The sequence below is a fragment of the Anabrus simplex genome, chromosome 2 (genome assembly GCF_040414725.1).
Source record: "Anabrus simplex isolate iqAnaSimp1 chromosome 2, ASM4041472v1, whole genome shotgun sequence".
Lineage (NCBI taxonomy): Eukaryota > Metazoa > Arthropoda > Insecta > Orthoptera > Tettigoniidae > Anabrus > Anabrus simplex.
The window spans coordinates 529,483,892-529,504,381 of NC_090266.1; the positions used below are offsets into that span (position 1 = coordinate 529,483,892).

A 20,490-nucleotide genomic window follows, 5' to 3' on the forward strand; every position below is an offset into this window, starting at 1 on the left:
GCCTCAGACCTATGGGAGTAATGGAGTCCCACTCCCATTTGACAGGCGAGGGACTCCTTGGAAACAACTTGGCGAACGAAATGGAATTCGATGGGGAGCTATCAATATTAATGGGGCTTATGGAAGAAAGGTAGAACTGGCTGAGTCAGCAAAGAGGATGCATCTGGATGTGCTAGGAGTAAGTGATATTCAGGTAAGGGGAGATAATGAGGAAGAGAGAGGAGATTATAAAGTGTACTTGACAGGTGTTAGAAAGGGAAGGGCAGAATCTGGGGTAGGGCTCTTTATCAGGAATACCATTGCACGCAACATAGTTTCTGTTAGGCACGCAAATGAGCGAATGATGTGGGTAGATTTGTCAGTTGGAGGAATTAGGACAAGAATTGTGTCCGTGTATTCACCATGTGAGGATGCAGATGAGGAAGAAGCTGACAAGTTTTATGAAGCATTAAGTGACATCGTGGTCAGGGTCAACAGCAAGGATAGACTAGTGCTAATGGGCGATTTCAATGCGAGAGTTGGGAATAGAACTGAAGGATACAAAAGGGTAATTGGTAAATGTGGGGAAGATATGGAAGCTAATGGGAATGGGAAGCATTAGCTGGACTTCTGTGCTAGTATGGGTTTAGCTGTTACGAATACATTCTTCAAGCATGGGAGGCTAGGGGTACCAGATCCATAATAGACTATATCTTAACAGACTTTGAATTCAGGAAATCTGTTAGGAATGTAAGAGTTTTTCACGGATTTTTTGATGATACAGACTATCTGATCTGTAGAGAACTAAGTATCTCAAGGCCTAGGGTAGAGAAAGTGAAATCTGTCTGTAAATGAATAAGGGTAGAAAATCTCCACGACGAGGAAATTAGAAATACATGGATATGATTAGTGAGAGGTATCGAACAGTAGACAGTAAGCAGGTTCAGGATATAGAATGGGAATGGGTGGCATACAGGGATGCTGTAGTAGAAACAGCAAGGGAATGCCTAGGAAAAACTGTGTGTAAAGATGGGAAAAGGCGAACATCTTGGTGGAATGATGAAGTGAGAGCAGCCTGTAAACGTAAAAAGAAGGCTCATCAGAAATGGCTCCAAACAAGGGCCGAGGCAGACAGGGATTTGTACGTAGATGAAAGAAAGAGAGCGGTCATGGGGAGATTTTGGTAATAACCTGGAAAGGCTAGGTCAAGTAGCAGGGAAACCTTTCTGGACAGTAATAAAGAATCTTAGGAAGGGAGGGAAAAAGGAAATGAGCAGTGTTTTGAGTAATTCAGGTAAACTCATAATAGATCCCAGGGAATGACTGGAGAGGTGGAAGGAATATTTTGAACATCATCTCAACGTAAAAGGAAATCATCCTGGTGGTATTGCAAACAGCCAAGCTCATGGGGAGAAGGAAAATGATGTTGGTGAAAGTATGCTTGAGGAAGTGGAAAGTATGGTAAATAAACTCCATTGTCATAAGGCAGCAGGAATAGATGAAATTAGACCTGAAATGGTGAAGTTTAGTGGGAAGGCAGGGATGAAATAGCTTCATAGAGTAGTAAAATTAGCGTGGAGTGTTGGTAAGGTACCTTCAGATTGGACAAAAGCAGTAATTGCATCTGTCTATAAGCAAGGGAACAGGAAGGATTGCAACAACTGCGTGGTATACTAATCAATGAGATACCTCGATAAAGTATTCACTGGCATCTTGGAAGGGAGGGTGCGATCAGTCGAGAGGAAGTTGGATGAAAACCAGTGTGGTTTCAGACCACAGAGAGGCTGTCAGGATCAGATTTTCAGTATGCGCCAGGTAATTAAAAAATGCTACGAGAGGAATAGGCAGTTGTGTTTATGTTTCGTAGATCTAGAGAAAGCATATCGCAGGGTACCGAGGGAAAAGATGTTCACTATACTGGGGGACTATGGAATTAAAGGTAGATTACTAAAATCAATCAAAGGCATTTATGTTGACAATTGGGCTTCAGTGAGAATTGATGGTAGAATGAGTTCTTGGTTCTATGTACTTACAGGGGTTAGACAAGACTGTAATCTTTCACCTTAGCTGTTCGTAGTTTACATGGATCATCTGCTGAAAGGTATAAAAATGGCAGGGAGGGATTCAGTTAGATGGAAATGTAGTAAGCAGTTTGGCCTATGCTGACGACTTGGTCTTAATGGCAGACTGTGCCGAAAGCCTGCAGTCTAATATCTTGGAACTTGAAAACTGGGGCAATGAATATGGTATGAGGGGGCCGTAGAGGTAGTATGTGGTCCTGTGTGTTCACTTCTTGCCGGTGGAAGTGTTCTAATAAAACACAGGAAATGCCATTTATTCCTACCAAGTCCGATACATGCATGTCCACGCCGTGGCCCCTGGGCAACGGATACACTGCGTGTACACGGCTAAGTCATGTAAAAGCGAAAAAGCGAGTTCTCGACGCTTCAAAAAGGGAGACAACCCCGAAAGAAAACATCGGCCCTCCAGGATTGCTGGGGGTTGGCGCTGGGCTGATAAACCAATCCGTAAAAAAACTCTCTTTACGAAATCTGAAGAAGAAATAGCCGGCCTGACCTTTTTACGACAACCTCGCAAATGTGTACAGGACTTGAGAATTGGTTCGTGGAATGTTTTAACTCTTTACCAAGCTGGAAACCTCAGAAAGTTGCTCGATCAGCTGGATGAGTATCGACTAGATATTACTGCTATTCAAGAAGTGAGATGGATTGGTGAAGGAGTGATAGAGGAAAAATCACATGGTATTCTATAGTTGCCACATGAAGGATCACATGTTTGGTACTGGCTTTATTGTCAATAAGCAGATAAAACACCTTATCATGGATTTTCGGGCAAAATCGCATAGATTGTGCAGACTTAGAATTAGAGGGAATTTCTTCAATTACAGCCTTATCTGTGCACATGCTCCAACTGAAGAGAAAAGCGACGAAGATAAAGATTCGTTTTACAATGAATTCGATGAAATTTATAATGAGTGCCCAAGAGCAGGCTGTAAAATAATCTTCAGTGATTTGAATGCGAAGATAGGAAAGGAAGACTAACACAGACCTTGTATTGGAAAATATAGCTTGCACGATATTTCTAATGATAATGGAATCAGGCTTATACATTTTGCATCCTCGAGGAATATGGTAGTGGGAAGTAAAACTTTTAATCACAAGGACATATATAAAATTACATGGAAGTCTCCAGATGAAAGTACTTTTAACCAAATTGACCACCACCTAATAGATGCAAGACACTTCTCTAACTTGATGGATGTTAGAAGTTATAGGGGGGCCAATATTGACTGGCCACTACCTTGTGGTAGCAGCTATTAGAAGCCGAATATCTAATGCAAGAAAGGTACATGGATCCAATGTAAGAAAGTTCAACAGTGCTCGGCTGAAGAAGCCCGAAACTGCTCTCAGATATGCTAACTTGCTTAATAAGGCCCTGACCGATATGCCTAATAGTGACAGTATTGATGAACTCTGGAAGAATCTTAAAGACGTACTATCAAAAACTGCAAATGAAGTTTTAGGAAGGGAAGAGAAAGTCTGGCACAACGATTGGTTTGATGAAAGGTGTGCACGAGCAACAACCTTAAAAAATGAAGCATACAAGAGAATGCGACAGAGGAACCACACCCGAAAAGCAGTGGAAGAGTATAGAACTTCCAGAAGAGAAGAAAAGAGATTGCACAAGAAGAAAAAGACACAGTATAAGAGAAAAGAATTAAAAGAAATGGAACAGCTGAAAGGGATGAATGATGTGAGAGCTTTCTATCAGATGTTAAATAAAAGTCTTAACGATTTCCAGCCTAGAACAAGTTTGTGTAAAGATAAAGATGGTATAATACTGGGCAGTGAGGAAGCAAAAAAGATGGACCCAATATTTTGACGAACTGATGAATGAAAGTCCAGGTGATAACCAAGTAACCTTACCTCCTGTAAATACAAGAAAACCAGATATAGAAGTACCGATACCTACTGTTGAAGTTGAGCTTGGCATTAAGAAGTTAAAGAATAACTAAGCCCTGGGAATGGATTTAATACAATCAGACCTTGTAAAAAATGCTGGAAAAGAATTTTACACATACTTTCACAAACTAGTGGCCAAGATATGGGTAGCTGAAACAATCTCTGATGAATGGAACGCAGGTATCATCTGCCCAATACATAAGAAAGGTGATATCATGATGTGGTCTAACTATAGAGGTATCTGCTTATTATCCATTGCTTATAAAATATTTTCCAATATTCTCTTTAGCAGATTGGTGCCTTACGTGGAAATTGCGGTTGGCGACTATCAATGCGGATTTCGCTACGGAAGATATCAATGCGGATTTCGCTAAGGAAGATCTACTATTGATCAGATTTTCACAATTCGCCAGATGCTTGAAAAACGTAAAGAATTTGAAATTGATACACAACATCTCTTCATTGACTTCAGATCAGCCTATGACAGCATTGATAGAAGTAACCTCTATGTAGCAACGGAGGAGTTTGAGGTCCCTAAGAAATTGATCGCCCTTGTGAAAGCTACCATGGAAAATACTCTGAATCAAATTAAGATCCAGAATATGTTTTCAAATGCTGTAACGACCAAGAATGGAGTTAGGCAAGGAGATTCATTATCATGCCTTTTGTTCAATATAGGTCTGGAGAAAGTTGTTAGAGATGCAAGTATCAACACAAGGGGAACCATCTTATAATCAGTTCAAATTTTCGCATGTGCAGATGATACTGATTTAATCGCAAGAACACCAAGAGCATTGAAAGAAGCTTTCACAAGCCTTGAAAAAGCACCAAGAAAGATAAATTTACAGATTAATGAAGGGAAAACTAAGTATATGCCCGTAACCAAGAAAGACTACTACCTGAGTGGGTCTACATTCAGAGAAATTGGCTCGTATAAGTTTGATGTTGTGCATAGCTTTACCTACTTTGGATCAGAAGTTAATTCCAAGAACAATGTTAGTTCTGAAATCCAAAAACGTATACTGTCTGCTAACAAGTGCTATCATGGCCTCAGAAAACATCTGAAGTCTAAGTTGCTGTTTAGGAAAACTGAAGTCCTGATGTATAAAGTTTTAGTAAAGCCAGTATTAACATATGGTGCTGAGACCTGGACACACTCAAAATCTGATGAAAGACAGCTTGGTATATTTGAAAGAAGGATTTTGAGGCAAATTTTTGGGCCAGTGGAAGAAAATGATATCTGGAGAAGATATAATCATGAATTGTATAATTTATATAACGAACCAAACATTGTTAACTGTATAAAATTCAGAAGGTTGGAGTGGGTAGGACATGTGTTGCGTGCTAATGACAGAATGATAAAGAAGATATTTAATGCAGTACCAGAAGGAACCAGGAAAGTTGGCAGACCAAAGTTAAGGTGGGAAGAAGGGGTGAGAGAGGATGTAAAGATACAGTTGAACCTGCTTTATACGTAACTCTTTTCTACTAATTCGTATTTGTACGAAATTTCCTTTAGGTTCCGGCAGAATATAATTTAAAAGCGTGTTAATTAAATCTTATTTATACGTAATCCGTTTATACGTAATTCGCTGTTATACGTATAAAGTGCCAGTGAAATATAAGTTTTGCGTAATTGTGCTGAGAATGTGCTTTTTAAAAAGAAACTACTGTATTTACGAAGTTTCCTCTTTGTCGGCATAGGCAGAAGTAGAGTGATCGGGTTTCAGTGCTGAAACAGAACACAGTTTCGCCGAGTGACATTGTTGACACTTACTGGCGGCTTAACAAAGGCGAGCCCCTTTGCTCCTCCTCTACCTTCATCGTTTTTGACACGCCGTCAAAGATTAAGATACATTACAAGCAAAGTGGGCTGTTTCGGTGCGGAAACAAAAGAAAATACAGTAAATTTGTTTGAATATGAGAATTTCTTTCGTGGGAACAACAGAGAAGTAAAATGTCCACGATGCCGGTATCTGGTCTTTACTATTGAACAGTAGTTTTGTCATTCAGTTGCTTTTGATTAGCCATGGAGAACAGAAAAAGGAAAAGTTATACGAGAAGTGGACGCTAATCCACACAAAACAAAAACTGAAATCACTTCAGACTTAGGGATTGCTTATATCAAGCTATGTACAGCCAGCAGTAAAAGATACGCTATTTTGGATGAGTTCTTAAAACTGGGTTCAAAATCAGCAAAGCGCAACCATCAGCAAGAAGGAAGGTATGTAGATTTGGAGAAAGCACTTTTCACACGGTTCCGGAAAAAGCAGGATGAAGCTCTACCAATTAGTGGAGACATGCTGAAGGCAAAGGCGATAAATTTAGCTAAATGATGAGTATCACTGCTGCTTTCAAGGCTTCATTAGGACGGTTGCAAGGATTTAAAGATCGTCATGAAATAACAGGGAGAACAATTTGCGGTGACTCAAAATCTGCAGACGTCACGGTGCAACACTGGAAAGAAGAGGTTCTGCTGGGTATCGTAAGCGATTATCAGCCTCCAAACATCTACAGCTGAGACTGGCCTATTCTACAATCTCCTTCCTAATAAAACATTAGCTGAAAAAGGTGACTCATACCATGGAGGGAAGAAAAGTAAAATTCGTGTAACAGTACTTCTCGTCACCAATATAGATGGATCTGACAAACTTCCTCCACTTGTGGTAGGAAAAATCGAAGAATCCGAGGTGTTTTCAGGGTGCAAAAAAAAAAAAAATCCTAAGGAATATGAATCTAATGGAATAGTGGTTGAAAAAACTGGACGTTAAAATGAAAAAGAAACAGAAGAAGATCCTCCTCCTTATAGATCGTCGTGCAGCACATCTACCTCAAATCGTCCTGGAGAATGTCCGAATGTAATTTTTCCCTCCTAACTGTACCCGCGTTCTACCACCGCTTGATTGAGCATCATTGCAAATTTCAAAGTGCATTACAGAAAAATGCTGGTTCAACATTTAATAACACTGAGTGATGCAGGAAATTAACCTCTCTCCATTAATTTTCTACAAGCCATGGACTTTATTTCGGCTGTCTGGAAGCAGGTGTCATCCTCCACAATCAGCAACTGTTTCCGCAAAGCTGGTGTCTTACTAGAAGAGGCTGCCTCTAATGATGATTATGGGGATGAAGTTTTGTCTGGCAATGAGTTAGCGCTATCGGAGGGTGTAGAATTCAATACTTTTGTGCATTTCTATGACAATCTGGCTGTATGTGGAGAACTACCGGATGAAGAGATTATTGCTGATGTATGCCAACAACGCGGCAGTAATGGACCAGCTACAAGCGTTAGCGACATTGGAAATGGAGATAACGATTTGAATCTTGACACCTGAACTGAGTGAAGTGTTAAGTGCAATCGAAGTGTGTAGGCGTTACATCAGTGCGAAAAGCTGTAGTAAAAATGCTTCGGTTTCATCACTAAGTTTGCTAAAGGAGGTTTATACTCTTATGCAAGAAAAGTGAAACAAGCCAAACTAACTCATTTCTTTAAGGTTGGGCCAAGTTCAAAATAATATTTTCTGTCTTAATGTATTTATTATTTGCAAGGATTTACACATGTAGGTCTATTTCATTGGTTTTTCAGAAAATATGTGGCGTATTGCAGAAGTCTGATTTCTAAGTAATTCTGAGTTACAGGTAGTTTTTTCTCTTCCCCTTGATATACGTATAAGTCAGGTTCAACTGTAATTGGAATTAAGAATAGGAGGAGCTCTGCACTTAACAGGAAAGAATGGGGAAAACTGCTTCAGAAGGCCAAGGCCCACAAAGGGCTGTCGTGCCAGTGATGATGATGATGATGATGATGAGTATGATATGAAAATTAGCCTCTCGAAGACTAAATTGATGTCAGTAGGTAAGAAATTCAACAGACTTGAATGTTGGATTGGTGATACAAAGCTAGAACAGGTCGATAATTTCAAGTATTTAGGTTGTGTTCTCCCAGGATGGTAATACAGTAAGTGAGATTGAATCAAGGTGTAGTAAAGCTAATGCAGTGAGCTCGCAGTTGCGAACAGCAGTATTCTGTAAGAAGGAAGCCAGCTCCCAGACAAAACTATCTTTACGTCGGTCTGTTTTCAGACCAACTTTGCTTTACGGGAGCGAAAGCTGGGTGGACTCAGGATATCTTATTCATAAGTTAGAAGTAACATACATGAAAGTAGCAAGAATGATTGCTGGTACAAACAGGTGGGAACAATGGCAGGAGGGTGCTCGGAATGAGGAGATAAAGGCTAATTTAGGAATGAACTCTATGGATGAAGCTGTACCCATAAACCAGCTTTGGTGGTGGGGTCATGTGAGGCGAATGGAGGAGGATAGGTTACCTAGGAGAATAATGGACTCTGCTATGGCGGGTAAGAGAAGTAGAGAGAGACCAAGACGATGATGGTTAGACTCTATTTCTAATGTTTTGAAGACAAGAGGCACAGAACTAAATGAGGCCACAACATTAGTTGCAAATCTAGGATTGTGGCGACGTTTAGTAAATTCTCAGAGGCTTGCAGACTGAACTCTGAAAGACATAACAGTCTATAATGATAATGTATGCATGTATGTAAAACTGAAATTTATAGAGACTGATGAAATAAGCCCACAGGCTTGATTTGGTTGTTCAGAAGGTTATAACAACCCACAAGTCGATTTTGAACTACTGACGTTTTAGAAGACTTCTTTTGACAAAATCGAAGTACAGGAAATTTTGTTCTGCAGTTCTCTTTACCAGTAATTCCAATGAGAAGGTTGTCATGTATGAGCACTTTTAAATACCACTGGACTAAGCCAGGATCAAACCCAACACCTTGTTCTCAGATAGTTAGCACTATCCTCTGTGCCATTCAGCCTATCTAAGCTTGAACTATTTTAGGAATACAAGGCAGTTCTTTACACTATTATTTGTCCAAACTAATATTTACTCCTACATTAATATTAGTGAAATATGCATACCTGTTTTCCATCTACTTCAATATCAGCAACATAGTTCTCAAATACTGTGGGAACATACACTTCTGGGAACTGGTCTTTGCTGAAGACTATAAGAAGGCATGTCTTACCACACGCTCCATCACCAACAATAACTAGTTTCTTTCGAATTGCAGCCATGAAGTCTGAAAACAAACAGAAAGGGGTTTAAAATACAAAATTTTATTCAAAGAATTACAGAACATATTTCATAATTATGGTCCAGGCAGGCATAGTAAACAAGAACTTCAAACATGTATGAAATAAGGATAAGGCACAGGATTTCATGGGTTTTGTATCTCCTTTGTATGTCTGAGCTCTAAAACAATTTTCCTCTTCACAAATAATTCTCAACAGACCGTCTCTTACTTAAAAAAAAAAAAAAAAAATAAATAAAACTTTCCAATTCTACAGCAATGTTGGGCATAAAGCATTTTCAATAGGTTGCATACTGTTGATGCAACTACACCTGGTTACTTTGACAGTTACATATGTTTTGATAATTCAGTTTCATATACAATAGAGTTTGAGGGATGTTCCACCATTCAACACATTGTAAAATATATTAAATTTATTGGGCGAAGACCGGTTTCGACTCCCTTGGAGTCATTATCAGTTCTTGTTGAATATCAAATCAAGGGGAATCTGATAATCATCATTAGGGTTGCCTACATACAACACGATTGGTTGACATAAGACATATTAAAAAATTACATACACTTATGGCGATTGCCTAAAAACACATCAATGGGTTGCAAAGTATCGCATACTATTTGTGTGTTACAATTCAAGGTGTATGTTTTGCAACCCATTGATGTGTTTTTAGGCAATCGCCATTATGTGTGTAATTTTTTATTATGATGTCTTATGTCAACCAATGAAGTTGTATGTAGGCAACCCTAATGATGATTGTTATCAGATTCCCCTTGATTTGATATTGAACAAGAACTGATGATGACTCCAAGGGAGTCGAAACCGGTTTTCGCCCAATAAATTTAATATATTTTACAATGTGTTGAATAGTGGAACATCCTTCAAACTATTATATTAGTTATACGTCAACACGGAAATGAAAATCTTAACCTACGATAATTCGGTTTCGTGGCGATTCACTGAAGTTGAACAGTGTGCTACTTTCTACACTATGTCTCACTGTATGCAAGCATCAGAGAAAACTAAATCACTCTTGAACCATTTATTTTCAACACATATTGTTGTAGGCTGTTCTAATTCTACTTCTGTTACAATAAAAACCAGGTCTAACCATCTACTAGGTCTCCTGAATCTCTTACCTTACATGGCCCAAAAGTACATTATTCTCATCTACTGGCATCATATGACCTCATTAGTGAAGCCAGCTCATAAGCAAAGATTCATCCATCGAGCTTACCCTAATTCTTCCTCTCTTCATTGTACACATCCCACCATTGTTCCCACCGACTTGTACCAGTAATCATTTTTAGTTTCTTCCATGTCAAATATCTTGAGCCTATATAAAGGAGATATGCGGAGCCCACCCAGCTTTCACTGCTATACACTGAAAACTGTCTGAAAACAGCACAGCAAAGCAACAATAGTTTTGTCTGAGAATCCATTTCCTTTTCAAAAATCACTATTGATCGCAACAGCAAACTCACTGTATTAACCTTGCAACACCATCATTCAGTATCACATCGAATGTTTATTCTTCTATGGTGATTGCATATTACGTTGGCTAACATGTGGCCCACTTTCATATTCTCTACATGGCATTCAATCCTCAGTTCTGTATGACATACTTTCAGTCTTGAAAATGCCAATTTTCATATGCTCATGTTGTTCAATGTGCAAGATATTAAACTAAACATTTCCCACAGCCATCCACATGAACAAGTACGCCAAACTGCTTAAAATATTTCCAAACCCTTGATCCAGTCATTTTGTATGTTACAGGAAACAAGCCATTTAAATGATGAACATTAAGAGTAAAATTTTACAGCCTTGTCTAACCTCTGTTAACTACTTGGAACTACGGAATCCATTCTGCCATGAATTCCCACTGCAGCGCGAGTGCAGCCAATCTTCCAAGTCAAACTTTTTGTGAAAAACGTTAAAAATGATAAAATTACATGTAACAAATTTAACAAATGCCAGTACGCATCTACATACAAGCACATCTGATTCCACAAACCCAGAAGGGTTTTCATTTTTACTCCATGCGAGTGAAGTAAAATGCCTTTGCTAACCTACTGTATAATAACCCACCTAACCTTTATCTTAATTGTTCAGAATGGCCAAAATTCTTTCCCTTGGTATTCTGTTGTAAGCCTTCTCTAGATAAAAATGTAAGCGTAACTGTCTATATCCCTCATTGCATTTTTCTTTGCCATTTGCATTTCTGTCGCACCGACACAGATAGGTCTTATGGTGACGATGGGACAGGAAAGGAATAGGAATGGGAAGGAAGCGGCCGTGGACTTAATTAAGGTACATCCCCAGCATTTGCCTGGTGTGAAAATGGGAAACCACGGAAAACCATCTTCAGGGTTGCCAAGAGTGGGATTCGAACCCACTATCTCCCGGATGCAAGCTCACAGCTGCATGCCCATAACCGCACAGCCAACTCGTCCGGTTGCATTTTGTATTTACTAGGTACACACAAAATCTGATCCTAACAATATATCTATGATTTTGAAACTGCACTGATTTTCATTCATCCTAAGTCCTATGCTAATCCTATGGCTCCATGTAGCGATTTTATATCTGCCTTGCCACAATACTTCAGTATTTCTGGTGGAATATTGACCACTCCTGTTGTCTTATAACAATGAAGTTTAGTTAGCATTCTCTCCAATTCAGGCAACATCTTTGTTACCCACCTCAATGAATCCTGCTTTCCTTGATACCTCACCTAGCCATTATAAGTCATTTCTTTTTTAATTTTCTAATTACTTGTTTCTCTTTGTACTGTTCACTTAAGACATTGGTTCTTGTTTGGAGCTATTTCAGATACATCATTTTATGTTTACAAGCAGTCCCAACTGTATCATTCCATCACAAAGACAATTCTTTCCCTTCATGTCTGTACTGATGGACAGACTTCACTGTTACTAGCAATTTTTTAAAAAAGACAATAAATAAACAAGTAGGTTGACAAGGAAATTGCTCTTCTTTACGGAAAACAATGAAGCAGAAATGTGTGAAATTGCCTGATATTCCCCATCAACACAAGGCACCACGTGTTTCCACCTACTCAAATCATTGCTATGAAGGAAACAAAAGCTGCTATTGAATAATAATTTGACCAGTTGTCACGTATGGTGCCTAAACACTGATCCTCAGCAAGGCATACAAGGTCAGGATAGGAGAGGAAGGGAAAATAATGTGCAAGATTTTGAGTGCTGTGAATAATAATTACAGTAATAAATAGAACAAATGCAGAGCTCCAGACACTTGGACGAGACCTGGGAGAAAAACTAAAAGAAGTGGACTAGAGTGCGGAGGACAACAATCCTATGATGATCAATGTAGGAAAACCTGCAAGATCAAGAAGAAAAGGGAGCCTGACTAATACTTTTTTGGATGACATGGAAGGAGAACTCCATTGCATGGCAGTACAAAGTTGAAGGAAAAGCGTAGGACAGAAGAATGAGCTGAAGTCAATTAAGAGATTAGAGTTCAAGGACTGTATGACTAGAGTGTGCTGAAGGGATCTTCCAAGTCTTCTAAACATTTTTGTGATAAAGGTTACACGTAATACAACTGTATGTAACATTCAACAAATGCCAGGACACCAGCACATATCAGTGAATCTGATACCACAAACCCAGAAGGGTTTTCAATTTTACTCCATGTGAGTGAAACGAAATACCAACACAGTGAGTATTTCTGGAGGCTTCATTTCAAGGACAATTTTGGATATGCCTGATAATGCCCCCTTTGCCACTTCTTTAAAAAAGAGAATGTGGCTCAAAGCAGTGGCTCCATATGTTGACAATTTCAAGTAAAAGCAGTAGTTGATGTTGATCCTGATGCTTCTAAATGGAAGCTCAAGATCTGCTGAGCAAAGTTAACATGCCAGAGTAGGGGAATGTCGGGAGGTATCGGATAGTTTAAATTTTCGGCTATAATTTTTTTATAAAAAAAAAAAAAAGCATTTTATAAGCATCTGTATCCTTATATTAACGTACTCACTAGAGTATGTTAAATCACAATTAAAAACACTGACAATATTAACAAATTATGAGGTCGTTACACTTTCATGGGTTTGAAAAACGGAGGGTGGTATCGGACGGTCAATATTTTTTAACAAAAGGGGAGATTTTTTCGCATTCAAAATACAAACAAATTAATGTTTAGCCATTCTGCAAATATCACACTCATTAGCGTTAAAGATTCTTGGACTAAACAAATGTGGTCATAAGGTCATTTAATTTATCAAAAAATTAGTCCACTTGCTCCTTATTGAAGCCTACTGCTCGCTGCAAGCTGGTAGACTCAGCCATCCTCAAACGGAGATCCTGGTGCCTCTTTATAATATCTTAAAAAAGAGCCTTTCCTGCCATCATTTTAGTTTTATTAAATCTATATTCAGCTCTCAATTCCTCAGCAAATTGATACAAAAATTTTTAAAAAGTCTGTTTTGTTGAGTGGCATGAGCTGGCTGTCGGGGCCTCGATATGCATGTACAGGTTATCTTCTTCATCTGAGAATGTTCTCTGATAATTCTCACTGTTAGCCGTACACGTTTTTATTGGAATCTCTTTACCATTATCAAGAGCTTAATTCTATTACCTGGGCCGATGACCTTCGATGTTAGGCTCCTTTAAACAACAAGCAAGCAATTCTATCACCAAAGGTGCTTTTGTGGAACAGAGGAACATTGACTGGCCTCTCTAATACTCATTCTATTGTCCCTAACACTATTCACGGCTAATATCATATTGCTTTCTTCCCGTTATCCTTGTATCTTCCCCATGTTTACCTAAAACAAATGATAGTACTATCAGTAACCTTGATGGAACTACAACCTATGATGTCCGATACCGCCCGAATGACTCCCTTAAGAAACAACAGGAACTGAACGAGAACGTTTGAAAAGAAACTGATTCTAAACCCACGATATTGGAGAGTAAGGAATACTGTTTCTTGTAATGTACTTGAAGTTCAATGCATCTTATCCTTGTTGCTGCTACTTCTTGGTAAAGATAAATCCGTGCCGGCCGAAAATCACACAAAGGACAAAAATACACCACTCATAAATGACCCTGCCTTTCAACTGAATAGGATGTACCCACCGTTCAAACATGTTGGCAGACCTGTGAGTAACTAAACAGGTTCTGCCACATGCTGCTAACAAAGACATATGTGACTGTCCGACAACAGCCACCGGCCAATACCCTCCCCGATCCTCCCCTAACTATTAATTCATTCTGTGCAATTTAATGTGAATATCATCAATCATTAAGAAATCAGAATAAAGAGGACCATCCTTTCATACTGGTGCTAATATTGTAGCATGATTTAACAAATTTGATCATTTTTGGTCCTATACGGTCCATATTGACTGTGACAACTAAGTAACACAATGGGTTCTTACTAGGTTCACTACCACATCCATATTTATTAAATACACAAAAACAAAATTAATCTACATTATTCGTACATGTTTCAAGGAAAATTAGACCATTCTCATCAGCGATTAAAAAATCGCTTAAAATGCCTAAGTGCTGGAATATTGCTAATAAAAAGTTTCTTTAATATCAAATCTACTGATATGGTCCCTCCAGGCTCAGCTTAATTCTTATTGTCTTGAAGGACCAAATATAGTGTAAGAGGATGACAGTATGATGCAAGGCAGGAAACTAGATGTTCAAGCCCGTGTATATTCATGTGCTTTAGTATGCTGATGATAGTCTTTAATGTAAAATTTCAGAAAGATCTGAAGATGGCAGTGACTGAGTAGACAAACACCATAAGAGAGGAGGTTAAATGGAGCGAAGGGTAAGGTGTCTGTAGTATGGAAACACGAGTCGCATAAAGAGCTAGATATCCAGTGGGGTGGAAAGAGGATTCAACAGGTAACCAGATGCGAGTACCTTCAAACAATGATCACCTCACACGGTAGACCAGATCCTAAAATGAGCCACCATGTCCAGAAAGCAAATCAAGTCTATGATCAGTTTAGTAGGACCATAGTTGGAAAAAGGAACAATTTTTTGTTTTGCTAGTGGCTTTATGTCGCATCGACACAAGAGGAAGGGACAAAGATAATATATAAATTCATCTTTTCACCAACACTATTAACAATGGTACTTGGAGAAACAAGAGCTGACTACAACTGAGTGAAAGGAAGTACTTGAAGAGAGCAGCTGGACAAACAAGGAGGGACTGCACTAGCAATAACACAAATAAAACATTAGTTCAGACAGAACCAGTTATGGAAAAGAGCAGCATTTCTCAACCCTTGAGTAACTGCAGCCCAGTAAATTCTTAACCTACGAGATGAGGGCTAAGTTACTAACGAGGGAACGGTACGAAGTCGGACGGCGAATTTCGATTTGATTTTTACATATTTGTGAAGGTCTTTTTAAGCTGAAACAGGTAGTGGAAGTCTTAATTTTTTGCTGGTCCTTTTTAAGGGGCCATTTGGGAGCTCGAAGTTGGCGGTGCGCGCAATGAATTGTACAGTACATGCCAGCAAACGTCAGCGCTCACAGCCAGCGGCTGTCTTGCCTCGCCTTCCCTCTTCTCTCCTTCGGTTCTCCTCTCTCCCCCACCACATACGGCTGCCTACAGTTGTAAACAGGGGACTGCGGGTGAAGACTGACGTTAGTTGGGACATTTTATTTACAAAGATGAATTCATTATGGAATAAATAAACAATAAAATTGTTTACAAATCACTACTTAACATACAAATAATACATAATCAAGTAACACCTGCATCATCATGACATTCCAAGTGTTCAAGAAATGATTTTATTCTAACACAGTCTGGCAGTGAACCATTGTTCATGGTATGATAGTGAAAATCTAACACAAAATGTGAATAACAAAACACAAGATAGCAATGTGCGCATCTTATAAACGAAAAATTGGTACAATCATTTCCGGCACACTTTGTATCAGTCAAATCATGAAAATTCGTTTGTGAGACAGTATAAAATTGTGGTATATAGTCAGTACTGGAATACCCACCCGCTTTCAAAGCATATTTTAGCATTGGTACAAAACAATCAGCGTGTAATTGGTTATGCGCTAGTATTTGACTAGATATAATGAAAAGTCTGTTTTGGGGTTTTAATTTTGACTGGCCGTGTAAATTCCTTACCCGGCAAATGTTTTCCATTCGACGGACTAAACATTTTAGTTGTCGGAAGAGTCCAAGATCACACGGCTGGCAAAGATCGTAATTCCTTTCTGTATGTATTCAATTTGTACAGGTTTGTTCGTCAGGGATTTGAGTTGTGCATTTTTGCTCTGGCCACTGAATGAATCTATGAGAAGAAGATTTCTTCCGTCTTCCTGTAATTGCGGATGGAAAACGTTTTGAAACCAGTCACGTACATGCCCTTTCCCCATTTTCCCGGAAGATGAACAATCAATTACGACATATTTAAAGGCATCCATGTAGGCTTTGATACTTTCTTGTACTCTAGGTCCAAACTTTCCATTAATTTCTTGGAAAACTACAAGAACAAATGTCCCATTTCTCCGGCTTTAGAAATGTGATATTGCACTGTGTGGGAGTGCGCAAAACTATTTCGGCAAACAAGCGTAGCAAGAACGTCTTTCACACCACGAAAATCATTACTTCTCTGTGTTGCCATTTCGTACTCAAATCGGGACTGGTCCGAATTCCAGATATTGGCATCCGGGATCTCTTTCTTTTCTTGCAATTCATTAATGAATGTTACAAACTTTTTAGCCACTTTGTGTCGTACTTCGTCTGTTTTATACGTTTTACTGACTAGTTTGGCTACTTTTCGGAACCGAATTTTCAAACGCCTTGTAAGGTTTGTCAAGTATGACTCGCTTTGGAGAGAGTGTTTGGGGCAAAACAACTCTCTACCCTCACCAATCCAACGCTCATTGTCCGATTTTGTGACATATAAATAACGCATCCTTGTCCGGCTCCATGGCTAAATGGTTAGCGTGCTGGCCTTTGGTCATAGGGGTCCCGGGTTCGATTCGCGGAATGGTCGGGAATTTTAACCATCATTGGTTAATTTCTCTGGCACGGAGGCTGGGTGTATGCGTCGTCGTCTTCATCATTTCGTCCTCATCACGACGCGCAGGTCGCCTACGGGAGTAAAATCAAAAGACCTGCACCTGGCGAGCCGAACATGTCTTCGGACACTCCCGGCACTAAAAGCCATACGCCATTCCAACGCATCCTTGCCTTGGTGAACTCTTCTTTCACATAAGCTCGAAGCATCGTACATTTCCTAATTTCTCCATTGTGTTCAACGTGGTTGACGGTTCCATAAATTTGTCTCCGAGTCTTCTTATACTTCCGTACGGCGTTCATAGGTCCTCGTTCCTTTATTTTTTGATACATGTCCAACAATGATTCAGAATCATAATCTTCCACTGGCTTACAGAGTCTTCCTCGGCCATCACAAGACTTGTTATCTTCGTTAAACTCATCTCTGTGTTTGCGTTTTTTCGGTGTTGTTGTCCCCTTCTCAACGCCATCTTCGTCTTCTGAATCAACGAAAACGGCCTCTTCCTCCTGAATAAATTCGCATTTTCCCTGCAAAATTGCATCAAACGTTATATTTATTTGTGTATACATGATTTGCTCTTCATTAGAAAGCCCTGTAGCTTCCTGAATATTAACACCGTAGGCATTAATAAGAGCTGCAATAATGTTGCAAGCGGCCATAACAAAGTAAAGAATCCAATGCGATCTCCTGTATGTGGAATAGCCATGAGTCTTGCAGAACTTGACCGAATAGAATAGGACTCGCCGTCTCATATACACAACTGTTGGCAGCCGTATGTGGTAAGGGACAGAGGAGAACCGAAGGAGTGGAGAGGGAAGGCGAGGCAGGGCAGCCGCTGGCCGTGAGCGCTGACGTGTGCCAGCATGTAATGTACAATTCAGGGCGCGCACCGCCAACTTTGAGCCCCCAAATTCCCCCTTAAAAAAGACCCGCGAAAAATTAGACTTCCACTACCTGTTTCAGCTTAAAAAGACCTTCACGAATATGTAAAAATCAAATCTAAATTCGCCGTCCGACTTCGTACCGTTCCCTCGTAAGAAAGAAGATTAGTTTTGGTAACAGAGGGTTCATGCCCATTTTGTAAATGTCATTTAGGCAATTTTTATAACCAGTCAGAAACAGCAGTATTCCTTTCCCAAATGTTGAAAGATTTCTATGCCTGAAAATTCCCAATCATTCAAAAATAAGTGTTGCGTGGTCACTGACATTTGCTACAAGTGGTGGTTGATTTTAGATTCAGAGATGACCTGAGACTGCACTTTTCTACACAATCACGAACATTACTCTCCTAAGAATATTTCCAATATAAAATATTTATTAGTTAAAAATTAGCAAAGCAAAAGTACTAAATCCAGGGAAATGCTTTGCAGCCCAGAATAACTGATCCCAGAGCCCAGCAATTGAGAAACATTGGGAAAGAGGCAACTGCTGGTACAGGCACATATACAAGACAGAAGAGGAAGTCCAAGGCTGGAGTGGGAGCAATATGCAGACGGGCTGGAGATGCGTCATCTCACACAGGATGTAAAGAATATTTAAAGCACCTGAAGGACTCAAGACTAAAAGCAACAAAGAAAATAGGTTCTCTCACATTTAAGAACAAAATGCATGAAGTGACTGCAATAAGGTTTGATCGTGCAGTAGTGAACAAAGAGAACAAGCATCTACCCAAGTATGTTATGCAGTTGATTAACACATTTCAGTTTCAATGAAGATACAGAGGACCGAGCTCGATAGCTGCAGTCGCTTAAGTGCGGCCAGTATCCAGTATTCGGGAGATAGTAGGTTCGAACCCCACTGTCGGCAGCCCTGAAAATTGTTTTCCGTGGTTTCCCATTTTCACACCAGGCAAATGCTGGGGCTGTACCTTAACTAAGGCTACGGCCGCTTCCTTCCCACTCCTAGCCCTTTCCTGTCCCATCGTCGCCGTAAGATCTGTGTCGGTGCGACGTAAAACTAGAAAAAAAAAAAAAAAAAAAAAAAAAAATATAGAGGCTGTCTTTCAAGAAGAATAATCCTTATTGAAGTATCATGCACTGTTCCCTACCAAGTAGCAATTTCAGATTTATTCAATTAATAATTGTTAAGCATAGCTATGATCTTTAGCAATACCACAGAATTTGCCCAACCTGGATAACAAAATGTATTTAGTATTTACTTTTGCAGACTCAGATGGTCTGAACTACCACACATCTAAAAATAAAACTTGGCCAACACAGCTACTAAAGGGGTAAAGAAACTGACCTTATTCTAAACCTAAACTGCTTCTTGGTCAATTACAGAAGTTATCAACAAATCTAAACTGCAAAGGTGGAGGGAGTCTGATTATGAATAATTACTCTATAGAAATTGTTGCTCTTTCTACAAAAAGTAACACTTACCCCAACAAATGGGACTAAGAAATTTCAACATACCTTTGGTACTGCTCAAAGATGTAGTTTGATATGGAAGTCAAACTGTTACACTAGGATGATCACTTACCCTTAAGCCGTATAAAAGTCTAGCTTTGAAGAGCAGTTCATAGATGAATTAACTAGACACTACCACCACCACTACATTTAAAGGATAAGTGAAAGCAAGCTGAAATTCTACCAGTTACAAATGCTATGCCACCACTAAAGTTAAAATAAAAAAGATAGAAAATCAATGTTCTACAAAATTACAAGTCTAACATACTACTGTCAACACTACTATCTGCCAAGGACAGACAGGTAAAGGAGGGATAAGTTCTGTCATAGAATACTGGAATAAGATTAGTAACCTAGAGAACTGCAGGAATCATCATGCAAGATTAGGGTAATCTCTTCTTATCCTCACTAGACTATCCAGTCCAAGTCACACAGCATTTGCAAATACCCTATGTGAAATGGGACCAAGATAATTATCTCTAGAATGACAGTGTTATTTGTTAACACTAGTGGTTTATGAACTCTTGGTTCATGGCACACCGTTTCCCTGAGCAGTATTCTGTGGCACGTATCTGTAGTAGGTGGCAATCCTACCTGTTTTGAGGCATCTTAATGTACGAAAACAGTCCTGATAGCTATTTGCTTTACGTTGCACCGACACAGATAGGTCTTATGGTGACGATGGGATAGGAAAGGCCTAGGAAGTGGAAGGAAACGGCCGTGGCCTTAATTAAGGTGCGCTCCCGGCATTTGCCTGGTGTGAAAATGTGAAACCATGGAAAACCATCTTCAGGGCTGCCAACAGTGGGGCTCGAACCCACTATCTCCCAATTACTGGATACTGGCCGCACTTAAGCGACTGCGGCTATCGACCTCGGTAAACAGTCCTGATAGACCATGAAGCCTACCAGAGGGAATATAAACCAACATAATTCTTCAGAAAGATCTC

General features: G+C 39.5%; 1 protein-coding gene across 4 annotated transcripts in view; it reads right to left on the reverse strand.

The window, feature by feature from the left end:
- LOC136864206 (ras-like GTP-binding protein Rho1) overlaps positions 1–20,490 on the reverse strand; it is a 204,597-nt gene that overhangs the window by 80,838 nt on the left and 103,269 nt on the right. For all 4 annotated transcript variants that reach the window (XM_067140901.2, XM_067140899.2, XM_067140902.2 and 1 more), the window contains one exon: positions 8,910–9,070. In XM_067140901.2, the coding sequence (XP_066997002.1) occupies positions 8,910–9,065 (156 nt within the window). In that variant the 5' untranslated portion in view covers positions 9,066–9,070. The remainder of the gene's footprint in view (positions 1–8,909; positions 9,071–20,490) is intronic.